The 19506-nt window shown below is 33.5% G+C and overlaps 1 protein-coding gene across 2 annotated transcripts; it reads right to left on the bottom strand.

Moving 5' to 3' along the window:
* Positions 1 to 616: 616 nt before the first annotated feature.
* Positions 617 to 12863, bottom strand: LOC148624160 (uncharacterized). Of its 2 annotated transcripts, none has more exons than XM_088566707.1 (11): positions 12679 to 12863; positions 12150 to 12208; positions 10605 to 10816; positions 9427 to 9584; positions 9148 to 9317; positions 5520 to 5555; positions 4993 to 5097; positions 4395 to 4574; positions 3950 to 4060; positions 3597 to 3761; positions 617 to 2558 (listed from the first exon to the last, which is right to left on the bottom strand). In XM_088566707.1, exons 1-11 carry the CDS (start codon positions 12699 to 12701, stop codon positions 1384 to 1386), a joined length of 2394 nt encoding a protein of 797 aa, XP_088422833.1. In that variant the 5' UTR covers positions 12702 to 12863; the 3' UTR covers positions 617 to 1383. The 2 variants fall into 2 exon arrangements, with proteins under 2 accessions (XP_088422833.1, XP_088422835.1); XM_088566709.1 differs by having other exon boundaries at positions 12116 to 12208; positions 12679 to 12851.
* Between the last annotated feature and the right edge of the window lie 6643 nt (positions 12864 to 19506).

Genomic DNA, 19506 nt, shown 5'->3' with positions numbered 1-19506 from the left:
TTTATTCTTACGTATGGAACTTTTTTGTGTGCAGGTGTATTCGTTTTTATTGTGATCATAAATATATCGAGGCGGTTGATATAGATTTCCAACCCAGGTAGCCTTTAGAACCGAAATGAAAACCACATAAATTGCTACACTTAGTTTCTTGTGCTGATGTGGTACTATATTCAAATGCTTTATCAGCGCAGTGACATTTCCGCTTTATGATTTTTTTTATTTAAATTGCGGTGAAAGTTCTAAAATTATAAGCAGTGGGTAAATCTAATGCAAAATAAATGTATTGCCGTTTTCAATGGAAACCCAGACTCCAGCGGAAATCAAAATAATGTAATCCAGGCCAGACACACAACAAAAAACATAAAGTAACTAAAATAATACAGACAAAGTAACAAAAGTAAATGAGCAACTCGGACTCCACTTAAAAAACTGGGAGCATAGAACAGGTGCACCGGTAGGGTAAGCGTCAAACATATTAATATTTTCCTAATGAAGGTATTAATACTCGATAGCATCGTCCCTATTCTAATACTTCTTCGTAGCATATGGTGTTACAGATGTGACAGTTTAACGTAACTTCCATTAGTAATTCTTTTTATCGAAGAAATGGAATAAACACGAATTTTTTTCTGTCATATTTATTTATCAAGTTTATATCGATGGTTAGATACATAAGAATTCACATAAAAGTACAAAATGCATACATACAAAGTGAGTAATGTTTATAATAGCACGTAAAAATAATAAAATATCGTTATATGTGTAAATAGTGCAAAACTTTGATTTTCATCTCAGACAAAAATGATACACATATTTTATGAGCAGACATTAATAATATTTTAATTCAAACCCTAGTTTATAAACACATTCCTGATATAAGATATGAAAATTTTAAGTAACCAGTAAATATGTATTTTTCTAGGTAACTCAATCGAAGATATTGCACATTTTAACAAGAAACAATCGTTTGCTAAAAAGAACAACTGACTTTCAGTTTTGTTGATATAAAGCAGCCCCTATCGCTAATCGAAAGTTTTAAATAAAACAAAACACTTCGAAAATGTTTTTAGAATAGGTAAGATAATAAAAGTACTAGTAATCTAAATACAGATTGTTATATAATTTATTGATGTTTTTTTTAATTCCAACAAATGATTCAATGCGATTCGATAGTAGCTATATGTAATTAAATGTACTGAGAGCTCGAGTGGTGCTTTAAGTGTTTAATGAAACGTTCTATCGAGTTACTTGATACTTGTTATGTCGGTATTGTTATAGTACTTCATGTCTTGTTGCTCTGTTCCTATTTAAATAGCTCCTTTTCATATTGGAATCATAAAAAACTATCAAGTATCCAACATAAATATACTTAAAATAAATATTTTACACAGTGACATCGTCCATGGGTTCAGATGAGGTAAATACAATTCTATCATCCGACCTTTGGCCTCGTGACTCGTCGGGAGAATATCTGCCGTACTTGGGGCCTCTGTTGTCAGTAGAATGTCTTGGTGCTGGTGGTTGGTTATAATGGTCATTATTATGACTGTTCGTACCATTGTTGGCTTGGGTACGTGGTTCAACGCCAAAATACTGGTTGGACCTATAACCTGGACTGCGTTGTTGGTAGTTGTATCTATCGTCAGGAATGCGTTGTTCGTCATATCTTTCATATTCCCCTTCATTGTTGCCATATCCAGGTGTGTACCTCGGGCTTCTGTAGTGTAATTGTTGATGAGAAGTATTTTGATTATAACCAGGGGACCTTCTTGTATCTTCTATTGGAATGCTTTCATTTCTTCCATATCCAGGAGATAATCTGGTGTCGTTGAATGATTGACCTTGATGGGGCATTGGGTTGTTATATGATTGATGCCTTGAATCATTGTATAATGGCTGTTTTTGGTCATGACCTGGTCTGTCATTAGCAATTAATGAATTTGGAGACAGAATCTGTCCATTGTATCCTCCTCTAGATTTGTTTTGACTATGTCGTTTTGATTCGCTCGAGTTTTTATTCTCATCCATATCCGGGTACCGTGAAGATGTGTTGGGTTGCTGATCGTTGTCATATGAACTTTGGCGTCCACGTCGCCCCGTCTGTCTTTGTTTACGTGGTTGTGCCTTCGGTTCTGGATGCCCCTCGTTTTCAGATCGATTGTACTCGTCATATCTATGACCTGGAATTGTATAACTATCACTACCATGAAGTTGTGCAGGACGATACTCTTTATAAAAATCGCTTTCTTTGCCAACTGGTAACTCGTTTGATTTAGCAGGTAGACAGCCAATGGGACGAGGTTGCTCAGGATCAGTTGGATATTTCGATGTTTTCCCTGAAACAACAGCATTATCTGTGGCGGAAAGATCATAATACTCCGAGCTTTGTCGTCCATATTCAAATTTAGCTGCATCATCAAATCCAAGATTGATCTGACCTTCATTAATTTCTTTCTCCTTGGGAGAAAATGCAACTGTATCTTTTGTATCTGCCATCTGTTTAGGTCTTCTTCCTGACATTCGACGTATACTTCGCCGGACAAATTCCCGGGCTATTGCTAAAAATACACAAATGTAATTTGTTTTACACGAGATACATTAATTAAAAAATATTTTTTTTTGTTTTTTTGTTTTTTTGTTTTTTTTTTTGTTTTGTTTTTGTTTTTTTTTTGGGGGGGGGTGGGGGTGGGGGGGAGTTATTTTTGTTTTTGTTCTATGGCTTAATCAGACAATTCTTTTTCCTGGGTTCATAAATTAAAAGGCACATCAAATTAATGTCATATCTTTTTTTGCTATGTTCAATATCTTTACAAACACGTAGAGTAAAGGAAAACTATTGATCAAACTATACGACACACGCGATGACTTTTCATTCCGTATTGTCTACTTTCCTTTCATCTGTGGCAACATCCCTTCAGCACCTTCGTATGAAGTTTTCATATCACACACAGCTCATATGTTATGCCAGAGCTTGCCGTAATTACGCATTTTTTGTATCGCGCTGGATATCTTACCCATACGCTTCTGGAACAGGGTTATTTGAAGTCATCACTACAGTTTTATGGTCGTCACTATGAACTCATGGATCGTTACGGTGTATCCATTTGCGCCATGAAAACTGGTTTTTTCAACATGTCATAGTTTTCCTTTCCTATTTCGTCTACTCGGCGGGTGTTTCTAGAAAAGCAGAGGATGCTTACCTCACCGGTGCACCTGATTCATGCCCCAAGTTTTTAGTGGAGTACGGGTTGCTAATTTACTTTTGTTACTTTGTATGTATTATTTTGGTTATTTCATGTTCTTTGTGGTGTATGTCTCTTCTCCATGTATGGTCTCTGTCCCTGGATGACATTCATTTGTTTTCTACTAGAATCTTGGTTCCCTTGATTATACTTTTTATATACCTCTCCCAAATTCGTTCACTGGCTCTCTTGTAATTTTCTCTTTATTTCATATTTTTTATTACATTATAGGTGGTGTGCACATCATTAACTGTTTTTACAAGTTTGTTAAAATGTCCCCTTCGTATTTTGAAAGAATTTCATCATCTCTTGGATATTTTCGAAAATTAGTCCTTTACTACAGTGTATACTTACTATATTGCTTTACAGTAGCTTCATGGCCATATGCATCTGGATTTTTGAAGATGTACACTATGAAAATGACAGCTAATACGATGATGATAACCAATGGTAAACAGAGTCCAAGAGCTACCTTCGCTCCAATGTTTAAACCAGACTCCTTTGGAAGCGGTTTAGGCACTGAAAACCAACATTAATGTCTTTATTCATTGATCGAAACAATTTATAAGAAATTCAGACAGCTGAATATCACTTCCGGTAATACAAGTCGGGTAGAAACTGTTCTATATATAATTGTAGTTTTTAATTTTATACATTATTCATTTCTTTCTTGTAAAGTGTTAAAATAATGGGGTAATCCTACAAACCTTCACATCTTTTCCCCATATAATCTTCAGAACAAAGACAGGTATAATCTGAAAATCCCTCCTTACAGATGCCTTGGTTAAGACAGGGAGATGATGCACATTGCAGAGTAGCTAAAACAATTGTAAAATCAGTATGATGTATTCCTACCTACATACGTACATTTCTACACATGGGCTTTATAAAGAAGATGTGTTTAATACTAAAAACACATTGGGCAATCTATAATATCAAGTATATTTAACGATGAAGTCAGTATCACAGGAGTAGCTTTTATGTTGTACCAATGAAACAAAACATTCAGTTTTAAGGCTCCATATTTATATTGCCAGATCAATTGTAAATAACATTTAGAAATTAAAGATATGAACATTCTGGTGTTTTTGTTTTCTCCACTATTATTATTAACTGTATAATGGAAATTATTTACCAATCCATGATACCTACTGTTTTGACATTTATCTCCATAATAATGTGGTGGACACTTGCAAGCTAGCATTGTATGTGGATCTAAGGACACATACTGGTCGTTAATAAAAACACCATTTACATATATTTCTCCATTGCCGTTTACATGGCTACTATTTATAGCCAAACACTTTGCTCTCTGCTCACATGGACAAGTATCTACAAAAAAAAAAACACTTTACAGAAGACGCGACAAATATTCGCTTTGTTTTTTTTTTTTTTTTTGTTTATTTGTGATATATGGTATGTTTTCTGAATGTTGCCCTTTTAATGTTCCTGGTGTTGTGTTCTAAAGATTTCTCTCGTTGATACCATCGGTATTGTTATTTTCTCTTATCATAACAGTGTTTAATTTTACCCCACAACATGTGATGGATGCAACAGTTATATAATACAATAACGCCTTTGACATGACCGATTCCAGAGTTGTCGAATTGGGCAATTTGAAGAGCATGTATTATTGTTTAACCAAACCATATGAAAGTGTTTAATGAACCATTAATATAGCTTTCTTAATTTAGTAAATTTAGGATAAACAAAAGACAACTATCAGTCTATCTTTTCAACAAGACATTACATTGGCAATCCTGGCCAAATGTTTGGTCTACACACTGGCAGGTATGTCCCTCTATTAGTGTTGTACATGTGCCACCTTGTTTACATGGATTGATCACACAGTCATCTGCAAAACATAGTTAGGTATCTTCTTAAAACATAAAACTAAGATTTAGATACAACGCAACTATTCGATAAAACTGCCCTTTAATTACCATACTTTTGAAAAGCAGTATAATTTAGTAACCGAGAAGAAAACCAAATTTTACATTTCGTATTGAAGTTCAAGTACAGATCTTCAAAAGGAGCCACAAGTTTTCTCGACTTTTATAAGATTTGCGCAACTGAAGTATCGTAACTTAAATTACCTTATAAAAATGAAAAAAATCGTAAGTGAAAATAAAGTAATAAACTCTTTTTTTTTCATGTCGGGAAAAACGAAGATTCCAATTAATACAGTGGGCAACTGAGCTACAAAAACAAAAACAAAAGTTTGTATTATAAAAGTTGTAGTTGATAGAGCAGTATCTTATATTTATTACTACATACCAATAAATATAGCGAAGGCGTTACCAACAGCCCCATCTGCAAAGGAATGAGTGGTTCTCGTTTACACAACTCTTTATAAAGGTATCGATATCAGTTTAAAATAACTTTTGATTACGAATCTATTTACCTCTGAAGCATCTTGGTGAAACTGATGTATAGAGGACATTTTACTGTCCATGTAACAGGCATTTTCTTTTTACTTCAGATTATAAGTATGATTGGCTGATAAATCCGCATTCTTGTATATACAACAATTATACCTACTGGTAATCTTTTTTTAATTTTTTTTATTATAATAAAAACAACTACTGGTATCGATCTTAACAATCATGCACTTTTATCTGAATGGTTAAAGCTCCATTAGCTGTCATTTTCGTAAATTTTTGTGTCTGTTGAAATATGCCATAACCTTAAATTATTTCTACTAAATTGTACTTTTCTTGTATAATTTCATTTGATATCCACAAATAAAATGCATTCAATACATGAAATATGTGTCTATATATTTATTGACTTGCAAGACGAAAAATCGACCTAGTTAAATTCGTATGCATGTGACTTCTGGTGACCTTCATCTGCGCATGTGCTGTAAGGGTCGCTTCTTTAATAACAAATCTGACTGCAAAGCGAAAGTGGTTATTCAACGACAAGGATGACCGACGGACTCAAGCCGTAAAAGGAAAAAATTCGAATACAACCCAAGGATACTTTTGAAATTTACGTATTGTGATATAATGTGGCACAAATATGGTCATTATTCATTTTAAAAACTAATCAAGAACTAGATGAAATGATATGAAAACAAGACACGTGCTTACCTATGTATCCGTTATTGTTATTTTTTTTTAACTAAGGTTAAAGTATTTTAGCCAGGTGAATGGCCTATCGGCAATCTTCGGAAGTAACGGCGAAAAATAATTAGATCAGAGCTATCGATCTTCTCTGATTAAAAAAAGTTGTTTTCAAAATATTCTGTGGGTATTATCGACATTTATTGCTTCAATTGCATTACAACAAACTTATTTTATTGAATCAACCAAATTCAGTAGAATCAAGAACTGAACAAATTTGGCAGCGAATGCAGCTTTAAGAGACTAAATCTTTAAGAAAAAAAAATGATTTACGAAAGTGTAATACCAATTAAAGGTCACGAATTAGACTACTGTCATGGCACATGTACTAGTATTTCTGCATACGTCATAGTGAATAGTTATTTCATTGTTTCATATTGTTCAAAACCGGTATACATTTGATTAATTTAAGTCCAGTATTAAAGTGCTAACAGGATGTTTAGAGATTAAGAAAATACTTAAATAATAGCTATAGTAATGAAATCTGTCTAGACTTAACATCTCAAGTACACTGAATTACTCGGGTGAAAATGAAGCTGAAAAAAAACGGCACTCATGGATAAAAAAATAATTCCAAGATTTGTTTTTCTACCTCATTAAATAATTCCAAGATGTTTTTATTCTATTTCATTAAATAATTCCAAGATGTTTTTTTTTAAAGTCTAGTATTAAGCGCAATAATATTTTTGCATAGCAAGAGTTAATCCAAATGGTTAATTTTATAATACAGAGCGATTTGGAAATTTCAGAGCATTTTAAAAAAATGTTTAAGCTGGAAAGCAAGTCTAGTTAATATGCTAGTTCTAAAAATTCGAAATGTTTTGTTTAGAGCAGTAAGCGAAACATAATATTGAGCGTACATTAAAAAATGGTGCAAATCGGGTCCATAGAAATATGCAAGAAAACTCAAGAACACCTAAAAATACCAAAGAATTCAAAAGAAGACCCAAAATACCCAAGAATTCTTAAATTTAAAAAAAAATGAAAAACTGGTGCAATTTTATCGAATATTTTACCTTTATTTGAACTTTGGTATTGCGTTAATTTTACATTAAATATGTCTGGGCGCTGAGTAAATCGTCAATTTTTTAAAAAAAATTACGCCACAAGTCCTTGTATAAATAAATATTTTCGACTTTTCTATATCAATAAATATAGAATAAATTCCACAACAGCTTGCCATAATTATCATGCATAATAAGCATTGCGTAACTGTTGACGATGATCAATTCGGGTGTTTGTTAAAAAATAACAAAAAAAATCACCAAATAATACAAATCTGAATGATTTTGAATGTTTATTGTATATTTTTAGGTATTCTTTGGTATTTTTGGGTAACCTGGGTATTCTTGGATATTTCGATGTTCCAGTGCACATACCAAGTGGATGCATTATTTCAGATGAGTTTGTGTGACATATTAATTTTTCATTGTGCGGACGATGTCAAACATAGTGCTAGCCTAAGTTTTTTTGTAAAAATAATCGAAGCGGAGTTGTTTTAAATCCTTGCTTCATCCAAATAATTGCCACATTAAACGGATTGAGAGAAGAAAAAAACGTCTTTGAGGGAAACTTCAATTCAATATGGTATTAAACCAATAGATAATATATTTTATACTTGAACTTAAAATAAAAAAAAGTATTTAATATAACATCAAATACAATTTTTCACTAGTTCCCCATTTTCAATTGTAAACACTAATATTCACATGTGAAGTATTAAGTACTAGTAGTTTGCTGGGACGTTAAACCCCAACAAACAAACAAAAAAACATTCTATGAATGGCCTAATAAACAAATTAATTGAGTCTATGGTTGGCCTAATAAGCATACTGAGTCAATGACTGAAGAATTTGTATGCTACATCGTGCTAAGAATATCCACACTCAACTATTTCAATCAAAGCTTGGAAAGAGAGACACAGTAAAAGTCATCACCAGAAAGTAATATACCAAATATCTAAACATCCCATCCAGTAGAATCTGAGAAATCTGTTTCGAAAATTTCCATTATGCACAACCTAAAACAATTACTAAGTCAGTCGATAAATAGGATGTAGAGTAGCAACAAACCTGTAAAGGGGAGACGCGGTACACGTCATTATGAGAAAGCAGTAAACCAAATATCTTAGCATTCCCTCCAGTAGAATCTGAGAAATCTGTTAATAAATTGGCCATTATACAGCACATAAAAACTACGAAGTCGATTGGGAAACAGGAAATAGATAAGCGACGAACCTGAAAAGGGAAGGCACGGTACAAGTCGTCATGAGACAGCAATATACCAAATATATTTAAAAATACTTAGTTAAGCGGTAAACAGTAGGTAGATGAGCAATGAACCTGGAAAGGAGAGACAGGGTACAAGTCATCATGAGAAAGCAAAATACCAAAGCATATCCAAGCATTCTCTCCAGTAGAAGCTTAGAAATCTTACAAAAAAGTGTAAGGGGCGGACGGATGAAATATCTAGAAGTTACCAAGGAATTGAATTTGCGAAATACTTTCGTTTGTACTAATACTGATGAACAAAACATAACGGCAAAGTTTCTGTATTTTCAAAATGTTCTGCATAGGAGTAACGCACATGTATGCAGGATGACAATATTTACACAATCCTCACAATTTACTCTCTATTTATGGTAAACCTCGAGTGATATTTTAAGTACAGAAAAGAAAAAAAAAGTGTTCAGATGTATTTTGCTTAGTTTTTATTTTTTTCAGTTATTCGTATATGTTGATAAAACCAGACATAATGTAAGAAGGGGCATTACCTACCTTTCAATTGGGAACTTCTCTCCTGTGGAGAGTAAATGAAAAAGGGAGTTTTATCGGTTCTGTTCAAACAGAAAGAATGAATATCTCTGTCAACAACAGCAAACCATCCATTGTCATAACAAATCCTAGAATTCAGTGGAAGAGCAGAAAAACGTAAATCAGAGTAAGACCTGTAAAACAAATAGTGAACTTTTAGTTTGGTTGAACTTAAAAAAAAATTTGTATTTGTAAACAGGCAAAAAGAGAGAAAACAAAAGGGAAACTACTGATCAAACTTACCCTTTTAAGCTGAACTTGGTTGGAACATTTTTATTCAAATCTGTATATGATGATTTGTTTATCAATGAACTGTTAAACCAACTGTCTTTGTCTGTATCTCTGGCATCAAAAACTACAGAAACTCCTTCAATCCCATCCTTATATATACTTAGTTTAGCCTGCGTGTAAATTTAAAGTTTTTCTTACTTATACATATAAACTAATATAACCTATCCTTTCATACATGCAGTTACAGCTATTGCTAAAGTAAAAAAAAAAAACAAACCAAAGGCGGATCCAGACGGGTGCAGGGGATTGGCACCTCTAGCTTTATATTGGAAAATTTGTCATTTTCATGTGTAAAATTGACATCAAATGGCAAATAATGTCCTAGCACCCCCCTTTGTCTGAAAAATCCTGGCTGGAACCCCTCCTTTAATTTTCAAATTGTAAGGATCCGCCCCTGTGAATGTACCCCAGTACGTATAGTAGACATATCAGATAAAAACATATCATAATAGTGGCTTTTTATTACCACTGTAATTCCAATCATATGAAACCTGAGTAAGTAACAGTAAGTAGACCTTAACTTTATTGCCTAAACTGCAACTGGAACTTTACATTTAGTGATTGAAATAATCCGAAGAAGAGCCCGTATTTGGGGTTCTAGCCTTAAGGTTCTACACAAAGGAACTAATGTCAGTGCATATGTCCACTATGAGTTCATAAAACTTTTAACCAATTTGTGTTAAGATATTATTACTAAAATTTACAAATAAATATAACATTTTCTTTCAAGGACATTTCAGTATAGTTCTACAGCGTTTACTTGTTTTTAAAGAAGCCATCGAAAGTTAATAGTAAAAAAAGACACATAATGGTAAGATCTTGCTGCCTTGGAGAAGTGTCTAAAGCTCCTTGCCCTTGCATTGTTTATCATGAACAGTACAGTTTAATGAAGTATAATGTCGTGGGCATTTTAAACTTGTTCACTGAAATAAATTTGTCTTTTAACAAAATGTTCAGAATAAAAGTATATGTCCTAATTCCAGATGATTGCATCAGATTGTTATGCAAAATGCAATTGAAATTAGTCGAAAATGTGGCTATGTACACACAGAATTTTTTGACTGAATATGACCTTTGCCATCTAAAATGGCAATTTGAGATAATGATACCATGAACATGATTATACATACATATTTTATATCGTACTCCTGCCACTGGTTTACAATGCTGCTTTTGTAAGTCGGTTGGTATGGTGACATGTAGGACAAGCTGGCTTGATGGAAACCTCCAGCATTATCATTTACTACTTTACTGCTATTCCACAACTCGTACATAGAATCCATCCCTCCCAAATCTGACGAATCACCTTCTCCTCTCGACACTTTAAAAACGACCCTCCATCCTTTATAAATATTTACAGAACTGTCAATTCTATTTCAACTTTCATATTATCATATAACTGAATGAATTGAATACAAAAAGAATGAATTTCAATGTCTCGAGTGAACGGTGGTAGCCTGCTATGTATCATTTTCGTTTCCATTTTATTTTTCAGACTGGCAAGATATAACGTGATCGTTTCCACTTTATGACCAATTAAAATTATTTGCCCTCTCCTCTCCTCCCTACTTACCCATGCTTAGGTTCGTGGGGTCGGGATTTAGGAGGATTTGTTAAGGTGTATGGTAGTTTACAACGTAGAATTAATAATGGTGTTAAGGACTATTTTTTGCAAGCTGATAAAAATCCTTTAGATAATTAAAAGTGTCTACTATTATGACAATAGTTGTTGTTACACGTGAGATATATAATAGAATTCTCTTATACCTAATATTACATGAACCCAAACCCTAAGAAAGGCTTCGGAAAACTTTCCCGTGATTTATGTATTCACATAAGGCTCTTGGGCCGATTACTGAATCCAGAGAAAATAAGTGAGGGTGGACAGAAGATACTTCATTTCCGCTCCCCTCTCCCTGGATCAGCGCCTCCCATCCTCCTGCCCACAGCTACCTGTATTTTTCACCCCGTTCCTCGCACCTTTAACCACTGTCCCCCGTCCCCTCAACCACCGTTTCACTTTCCTTCAACCACCCTTTACCCAGTATCCCCACTCCACCCTCCCATGGATGTTGTAACATGAAATCAAGGAAAATACAACCGTCCATGGACGAAGAAGGCGAAAACAGTTGCCGAAATTGATAAATGCAATTATTATAAAGAAATTTTGTCTCAAAGCAGAAAATGAAATCAATAACTAAGCCTGATCAAGTCAGGGTCGAACCAAAAATTGTAATGTTGGTACGACTATCAGATCAATTGGGCTCTGGACATCACATTAATAAGCTATATGATATATTATGTTCATATGTTTGTTTATATATATATGTATATATATATATATATATATATATATATATATATATATATATATATATATATATATATATAAAAAATGCGTGTTCTCAAGATATATATATCTTGAGAACACGCATTTTGTTAGTTGGGTATAACCATTAAGATCAACGTACAATTTCTAAATTTGCTTATAGTTATTTGAATCGTGTCTTATTTTTGTAGTTGACTCAGATTTTTCATACTGATATTTTTTTTAATATGAACTAAATTTGATTTTCAGTAATAATACAATTAAATATACGACTTCTAAAACATGGAATGCGTGAAGCACGCGTTTACACACGATGTTTCTTGGTTAACATATGCCTCCATCATACCATTTACAGTTATTGCTAGCAGCAGTAAAATCACAAACCGCCGAATCAGCAGTCCTGATCTGAAATTGAAAATACAACCCCTTATTGAACCTCTTTGTTAAGTACAGTAAAATGATTATTTCCCTTTGAAAGTGTGTTTACCTGTCAAGGTAAATACACTTATTCCAACAAAACCCAATATTAACTGAAATAATGATGACTTTCTCGCAACGAACGAAATCATTATCAATAAAGTTTTTAGAAATTAAGTTTTAGTCAATTTTCCTCTAACACTCAGTGTACTTCCGGTCAGGTAGTATAAAGCTACCCGACAGTTACGTGAAATATCAATAACGTATTAATCATAAACGAATGATAATACACGTAATTTTACATCAAGCCAAAGGGTTATATGTGACATGTTATGACACAGACATTATTTGTAAAAGAATGGTTTGATATAATTTCATACAAATTAGATGTCAAAAATATAAAAAAAATACAGAAGCTCAAAGAAACTGTAGTATATAGTATAAGTTTGTTTACGTACCTGCTAAATATATCATTGCTCATAGTAAGTTGTATTCCTGTTTCAGATACAGATAGACGAAATGATTATTTAGTTTCTATGAAATATTTGTCAACCGAAACGTATACTGAACTTATTTTTATTAAATTGTCTCCGCCAAATTGTTACCTGAGAACTTTACCACAAAGAGGGCACAATGAGGGTAATTGTGTAAAGAGTAAAGTTAAAACGATTTATTGGCATGTAGTCCACAGATTTCAATGTTCCAGTCTTCTCTCACAATGTACAGCGAAAATATTTCAACTCTCCAAAGTGTTCATCAAATGTTCAATGTAAAACTAGGAACTTTCACTTTGTAAAAATACATGCACATATCAGAAGTTTTTAAGTATTAGGCAAGAAGTGGGCAGAGTATATGAAAGATCACAACTTTAGATTGATTGATCGATTGTTGGGTTTTAACGCCCGGGCAGCAATATTTCAGCTATATCCTGGCAATGAACATGAAATGATGATGAAATAAAAAAATAGGGTCGACAAATTTTGATTGCCACTGGAAATAGGAAGGGATTGGTAGGGTCGGGCAATTTAGACTCACGTGGCGGACCCCAATGGTATATACTCCTGTAGAATACCACAGAAGGGTTTTTTAACATATAAATATTGAACCATATTATGTCCGAAGACAATCGTATCGAGTCTAGGGTAGTTTTATTGGGCTGAGACAACTCCGAGGACTTATACAAATATGGCTTGTATGGGGTCATATTTCTGAGCCATTATGAAAAAAAAAACATTTTACCGGGTATGACACCTTTATTTTCCATTCATGTATAAAAGGGAAAAAACAGTAGGAGTAATCAGTAGATGTAAAAAAGAGTTTTACATAGGATATTACAAAAGTCAAAACCGCAAATTGCGTATTTAACAACGAAAATTGTGCAGAGAAGACTTTGGTAACACCGATTCGGTCAACATTTTCGATATGGTTTCTAAACCAATGTGCAACAATAGGTCTCATGGACGCAGAGTTAACAGAAATAAACGGGAATATTGAAATAACAATACTACGGTTTGAAAACTCATTACAATTTCTACAATGGACGTCATCAACTCTTAACCAAATTATGTTTCAATACTAGTCACTAGATTACACACTATTCTAGTTCATTGTAACAAAATATCGTTCAGCAGTCCAAATATGAAACAGTTCAAATATCAATTTCCTTCTATTATTCCAAACTTTTCGCCAAAATTGATCGTCCAGAAAATCACATAAAATATTTTCTAAAATTTAAATATATTAATACGGCTTTGATTTCATCAACATTGCTGGTATATTAAAATTAATGATCACACAGTTGATGAAATTATTCGTGCTTATTTTTATAATACTGAACTCCCTTCTATTTCCTCTATTTACAAAAAGTCAACCGTAAATATGTCTTTAATTATATGGAATTACGCATTATATGGATGTGAACTTTAAGGAAAATATACCAATATCTTGAAATTTAAGAAACCCAAAATATATTTATGGTCCCAGTTCTCATGTTTTTATAGGTAATCTGAATGGCGTTTAAAACCGAGAGATGAAAAAGGACACAAGCATCGTCCATCAGCCACTATCAGTTGGAATAAATGTCGTAATATCATCCAGGACTCACTCCTTTCGTATTGTATAAAATGGATAAAACGTGAGAAAGTAGATGAGAAAGCATTGGATTCTTTTTTTCTAAACAGTTCTGAATTTAGTTGACATCCGAATAAAACATTTTGAGGAACACTTTACTCCTAATAAACAACATCAAAACCGAATTTCCCGAATAAACATAAACTGAAAGAGCTCAGCAAGGAATATGTTTTTGTTCCTGCTGATAAAGTTGCAAATGATGTTATTGTTATTCGTCTTAAATTTTATATCGAAATTCTACGGAAAGAAATTACGAGTTTACCAACATTCCAACTGACTAAATTTTCAAAAAGTGAAATTGTGAACAAACACAAACGTGTCGCTACCTCCTTACAAGCTCGGTCTAGTAGCATGGACGTTCCTACTATGTACTCGCTTCCCAAATTTCACAAGTACCCTTATAAATATAGATTCATTTCCTCTTCAAATCATTGTTCTACAAATAGACTTTGTATTTCACTTACTAGTGCACTCAATACCATAAAAAAAACAGATTATGAATTTTTGTAACAAAGTTTATGAAAAATAGTGGAATTAACTATTTTTGGAGTGTTAAAAACTCGCTTGAAGTGCTTGATAAATTGCATGCCCATACGGGATCTTTCGAATCTGTTCTAGGCTTTGATTTTTCAACTTTATGCACTACACTTCCACATAATCTCATGAAACAAAAATTCACATATCTTTTCAAATGGTCATTTAATTAATCGGGATGTGAATGTTCGAATTCTTTTAGATCATTTTTAGTAACGAAAAACATAAAAATTACGTTAATTTGACTTCTTTTGATATTTTTACAGCATTAGAATTCCTTTTAGACAACATTTTCGTATGCTTTGTCGAAACCGTTTATTGTCAAGTTATTGGAATTCCTATGGGAACCAAATGTGCACCACTTATTGCGGACCTCGATCTTACTGTTACTGTTACTGTTACTGTTACGAATCACAACTTATGGCTAAAATAAATAAATACCCTTCCAAAAGAAAACATTTGGTAAAACAATTAAATAACACCTTTAGATATTTGGACAATATTTTGGCCCTAAACAACGATGACGTCAATATTAATACTATAAATATATCTCCTGTAGAACTGTCTTTTAATGAAGCAAATTTTGATAATAAGGAATGTATGTTTCTTGATCGTAGTTTATATCGATAATGGTAAACTTAATACTAAAATTTATGATAAAAAGGATGATTTTTCATTCTCTATTGTCAACTATCTATTTTAGATGGTGACGTCCGCTTGTCACCATCATATTGTGTTTACACATCACAATTGGTTCGATTTGCTAGTATTTGTAACAATGTTTCGGATTTTTACGACAGGAATCTTTATATAACCGAGAAATTACTACTTCAAGATTTTTGATGTAACAAGCTCGTAAAAAAATTCACAATTTTTTTTTCAACCGAATCAAGGAACCCGCTCTCAATTACAGATGTACTTATAAAGGATTAATACACGAAGCACGGAAAGCCAACAAGTTAACTAAACCGTTGAATAGGCTCACTCGTAAGGGATATATTTATGATGTTGTTGTCAAATTGTTAAAGATAACATTTTTGGTATTAACACTGATTCGCTCATAGAGTCTTTACATATAAATTTAAACACTTTATTTTAAAGCAATTTTTGGCATGGCATGGGTTGTGTCCTTACTGTATGATTTATGATGTACCGTGATTCTTAACCCCACATGCGAAGAATTGGGATTGATTCTACATACGATGGGACATAACTTTTTGTAGTCTTAAACTGGTTTGGAGCTGGCATGTCAGTTAACTACTAGTAGTCCTTAGTTTGTACATTTGTGTTTTTTTTTTTATTTCCGTTGTAACGAGGAACTCACACCTTTTTTAACTGATTAATGTGTAATATTTTTTTCCACAGTGGTCAAATTCGAAAGGGGAGGGTTATGATCCCGCCAAAGTACTCTAACCTCGCCGCTTTTTTTTCGGCTGTCCTAAGTCAGGAATTTCTGGCCTCTGTATGTCTTGTTACTTGAGTATATTTAAGCAACTCTTTTGCTGTATCTGTGTATAATGATGTTTTGGGGCCAGCTGCAGCCTGCCCTGTGGTATGAGGATTTCCTAGTCGTTCATTGGAGACCGATGGCTAGCCTTGGGCTTACATTTTCATCCCGATGGGGTTGTTGTCAACCTACTCTCGTGATATTTATCTTCTGGTTTAGTTTAGTCTTCACATTTTAATAGTGCTCGTGTTTTAAATATAACCTATACCAAATGGGTCATATCCTACTAAAAATCCTCTCTTTTATCTGGGTTATTATGGTCCGACAGAATTTTAAAATGGATGATAGGATAAAATTTATATAAGGACCTATCGGAGAGAATTTGCCACAGAAGCGTTGCATTCACCCTTTAGCAATAGTTATTACAAATTTGTTTGGTCAAAAAGTTTGATTCCAAGTCTTTTTTTCTTTTGTGTTGAATTTAGCAAATTTGGTAATTATAAAAGAATGCCAGTTACATATTTCCTCATCGTTACACATGTCAGTGTCTTCATTTTCAGAATACTGAATAAGTGAACAAAATTCAATTTTGAAAGGCACCTTGTGTCTCCGGTGTGTGTCGGCACTTGTCAGTCTTCTTTTCGATACTTTTTTGCTTCTATTCTTTATATTTTTTATGTTTTATTTATATTTCATTTGTATGTAGTTCTTTTTATCTTTTAAACGTGGTTACTGTTCACTTGTTCATTATTCTTATGTACATTTAATCTAAGCCACTTCACAACATATATTATTGTTCTTCTGTTTCAGCTCCAAACTGAAGGATAGGATCGAGCATGATTAAGTTTTCGGAATTCAGCGTCATCTGCAAAACTAAACACTCTATGCAAGATATGCATTGAAATACATGTTTATGGGAAATTAAATTTTTTATTTATGTTTCCAGATTGAGTATCAAATATATGAAAGCCTCATTTTTAAAAGCGAGCGGAACAAAGAAGAGAAAAGCACGGATATATTTTGATTTTTTACTCATCTATTGAAATTTATAGGCTAAGAGTAATCAAAGGAACCAAGATTCTAGCGGAAATCAAAAGAATGTAATCCTGAGACAAAGAACATACATAGACAAACAAAACAAAGAATATAAAAAAACGAAAATAATACATATACATACAAAGTAACGAAAGGAAATGAGCAACTCTGACTCCACTAAAAACTGGGAGCATGAACCAGGTGCGCAGGAGGGTAAGCGTCCTCTGCTTCTCTACAAAACACAGCGAGCTGCTCATAAAAAGTTAAATTCGGGGTAGACGAAAGAGAAGAAACTATGACACATTGAACAAGTCACGACCTACGAGTTCATGATGACCACCATAAAACTTCTGTGGTAATGACTTCAATCTAGTAGCAACATAATCCTGTTCCAGAAGCCTAATTGTCTACGAAATAATACAAAAAGTCTGCGTAGTTACGGCAAGCTCTATCATAACGCATGAGTTGTGAAAACTCCATACGCAGGTGCTGAAAGGATGTTTAAACAGATAAAAGGAAAGTTGACAATATGAAGGAAAAGTCATCGTGTTTTGTCATATAGTTAGGTTAATAGTTGTCCTTTACCATCCATCTCTAAGTATAGGTCAAGATATGAGGCTGACTTCACAGTGCCTGTAGTATCCTTTATCTCAAGTTCTTTGCAGTAGATGCGGTATACTAATCCGAAACTAGGATTGTTTAACAAAAATACGTCATCTATATAGCGGAACTTGAGATTAAAGGATCTAGCTAAACGATGTTTCTTCTTATGGATCAGATCAGCTATAAAATCAGCCTCATAAGAGTGGACGAATAGGTCAGTAAGTAGAGGAGCACAATTTGTTTCCATTGGAATGCCGACCGTTTGTTAAAAAAACGCATGCACCACACTGGACAAATATGTTGTCGATCAAAAACTCCAGCATTTTGAAAACATCTTATTCGGTATATTTGGATGATAATTTGGAATTTTGTTTTACAAAGTATGAGGAATCTCTACCAAGAACTACATATTTGTATCTAGGTGTACCGTCTTTTTTGTATAATCAACGATGTATACTGCTTTTGAGTAGAGGTTTTAACTGAGTATGGGAAATAGAAGTATAAAGAGTTGAAAAATCACAGGTTTTAATGCTATTGTATTCTGATAATAACCTTGAATTGAGGGTTTCCAGAATACCTTCCGAATTTTTCAGGATCCACATTGATATGTTGTAGTAGGACTGGAGACCTCCTTTCACAATTGGAGTATAGAAGTTAGAGGTTTTGAAAGAGGTTTGATGTACATCTTGCAGATCCAGTTATGTGGCGTTGTTTGTATGGATTCTTGTGGAGATAAGGTATCCAGTACATAGACGTTAGATCACAATCATCGTCAATGATAGAGACTAAAAGAGGATAGCACAGATTTAGGGTTTTTCACGATCTCTTTGAAGAGTGTGGTAGCAGTACAGGTCTTATTAATGCTATTATTTTCTACGTATAACTCTGAAAATAAACATTGGATGTAATACGTTTTGCCGACAAAAAAAAGTTTGTTTTGGGCTTTGTCTTCTGGTACGACAACATATTTGTCATGTAAGTAGACAATGTTTTTGCTACATCGGGGTCTTTGAAAACTGATGTAGCATTGACACTCATTGACCTACTTAAAACTTTCATACGTTTCAAAATTAAATACCTCACAGCTTTTACCCTCTCTGACAGAGAATCAATGTCTTCTGGTTCTCGTGTTGCCCATTTTCTTGTGTAGTTCTCCACGGGATCTATAAGAACTTTGAAGTTATAATTCCAATTTATGGAGAGTGGTTCACAGTACTTGGGACCTATAGAAGGGACCTTACGGAGAAATTCGTTTTCGATGATGTTTAAATCTCCCGTAATGACCTAACCGGAAAGACCATATTTGAATAGAGAATTTTGCAAGAACAGTGAGGTGATTTAGTCATGAAGTCCTCAATCTCAAGTTTCTGAAAAAGCCTTTTACAATAGAAAATTTTGGTTGCCATAGGTGAAATATAGGAATGAGAAATAATCGGTATTGATTTGTTTTTGAAATACGGGGGGAATTTTGTTCGAGACGTTTGTGTGATGAAGGATGTTAGCCAAATTAATTGTATCAGAGAAAGGGCCAATTTTA

The sequence above is a fragment of the Perna viridis genome, chromosome 2 (genome assembly GCF_037379345.1).
Source record: "Perna viridis isolate PV_CMFRI_1.1 ecotype Kerala chromosome 2, ASM3737934v1, whole genome shotgun sequence".
Lineage (NCBI taxonomy): Eukaryota > Metazoa > Mollusca > Bivalvia > Mytilida > Mytilidae > Perna > Perna viridis.
This window is presented reverse-complemented; position numbering and strand designations above follow the sequence as displayed.

What these genes read in the sequence shown, in the direction of transcription:
- LOC148624160 (XM_088566707.1), bottom strand. Translation starts at nt 12,701, where the DNA reads ATGAGCAATGATATATTTAGCAG. An exon ending in GAGAAGTTCCCAATTGAAAG is followed by an intron (nt 5,556 to 9,147) that starts GTAGGTAATGCC and finishes ATTCCTTTGCAG; the next exon opens with ATGGGGCTGTTGGTAACGCC. An exon ending in AGCTACTGTAAAGCAATATA is followed by an intron (nt 2,559 to 3,596) that starts GTAAGTATACAC and finishes GTGTATTTTTAG; the next exon opens with CAATAGCCCGGGAATTTGTC.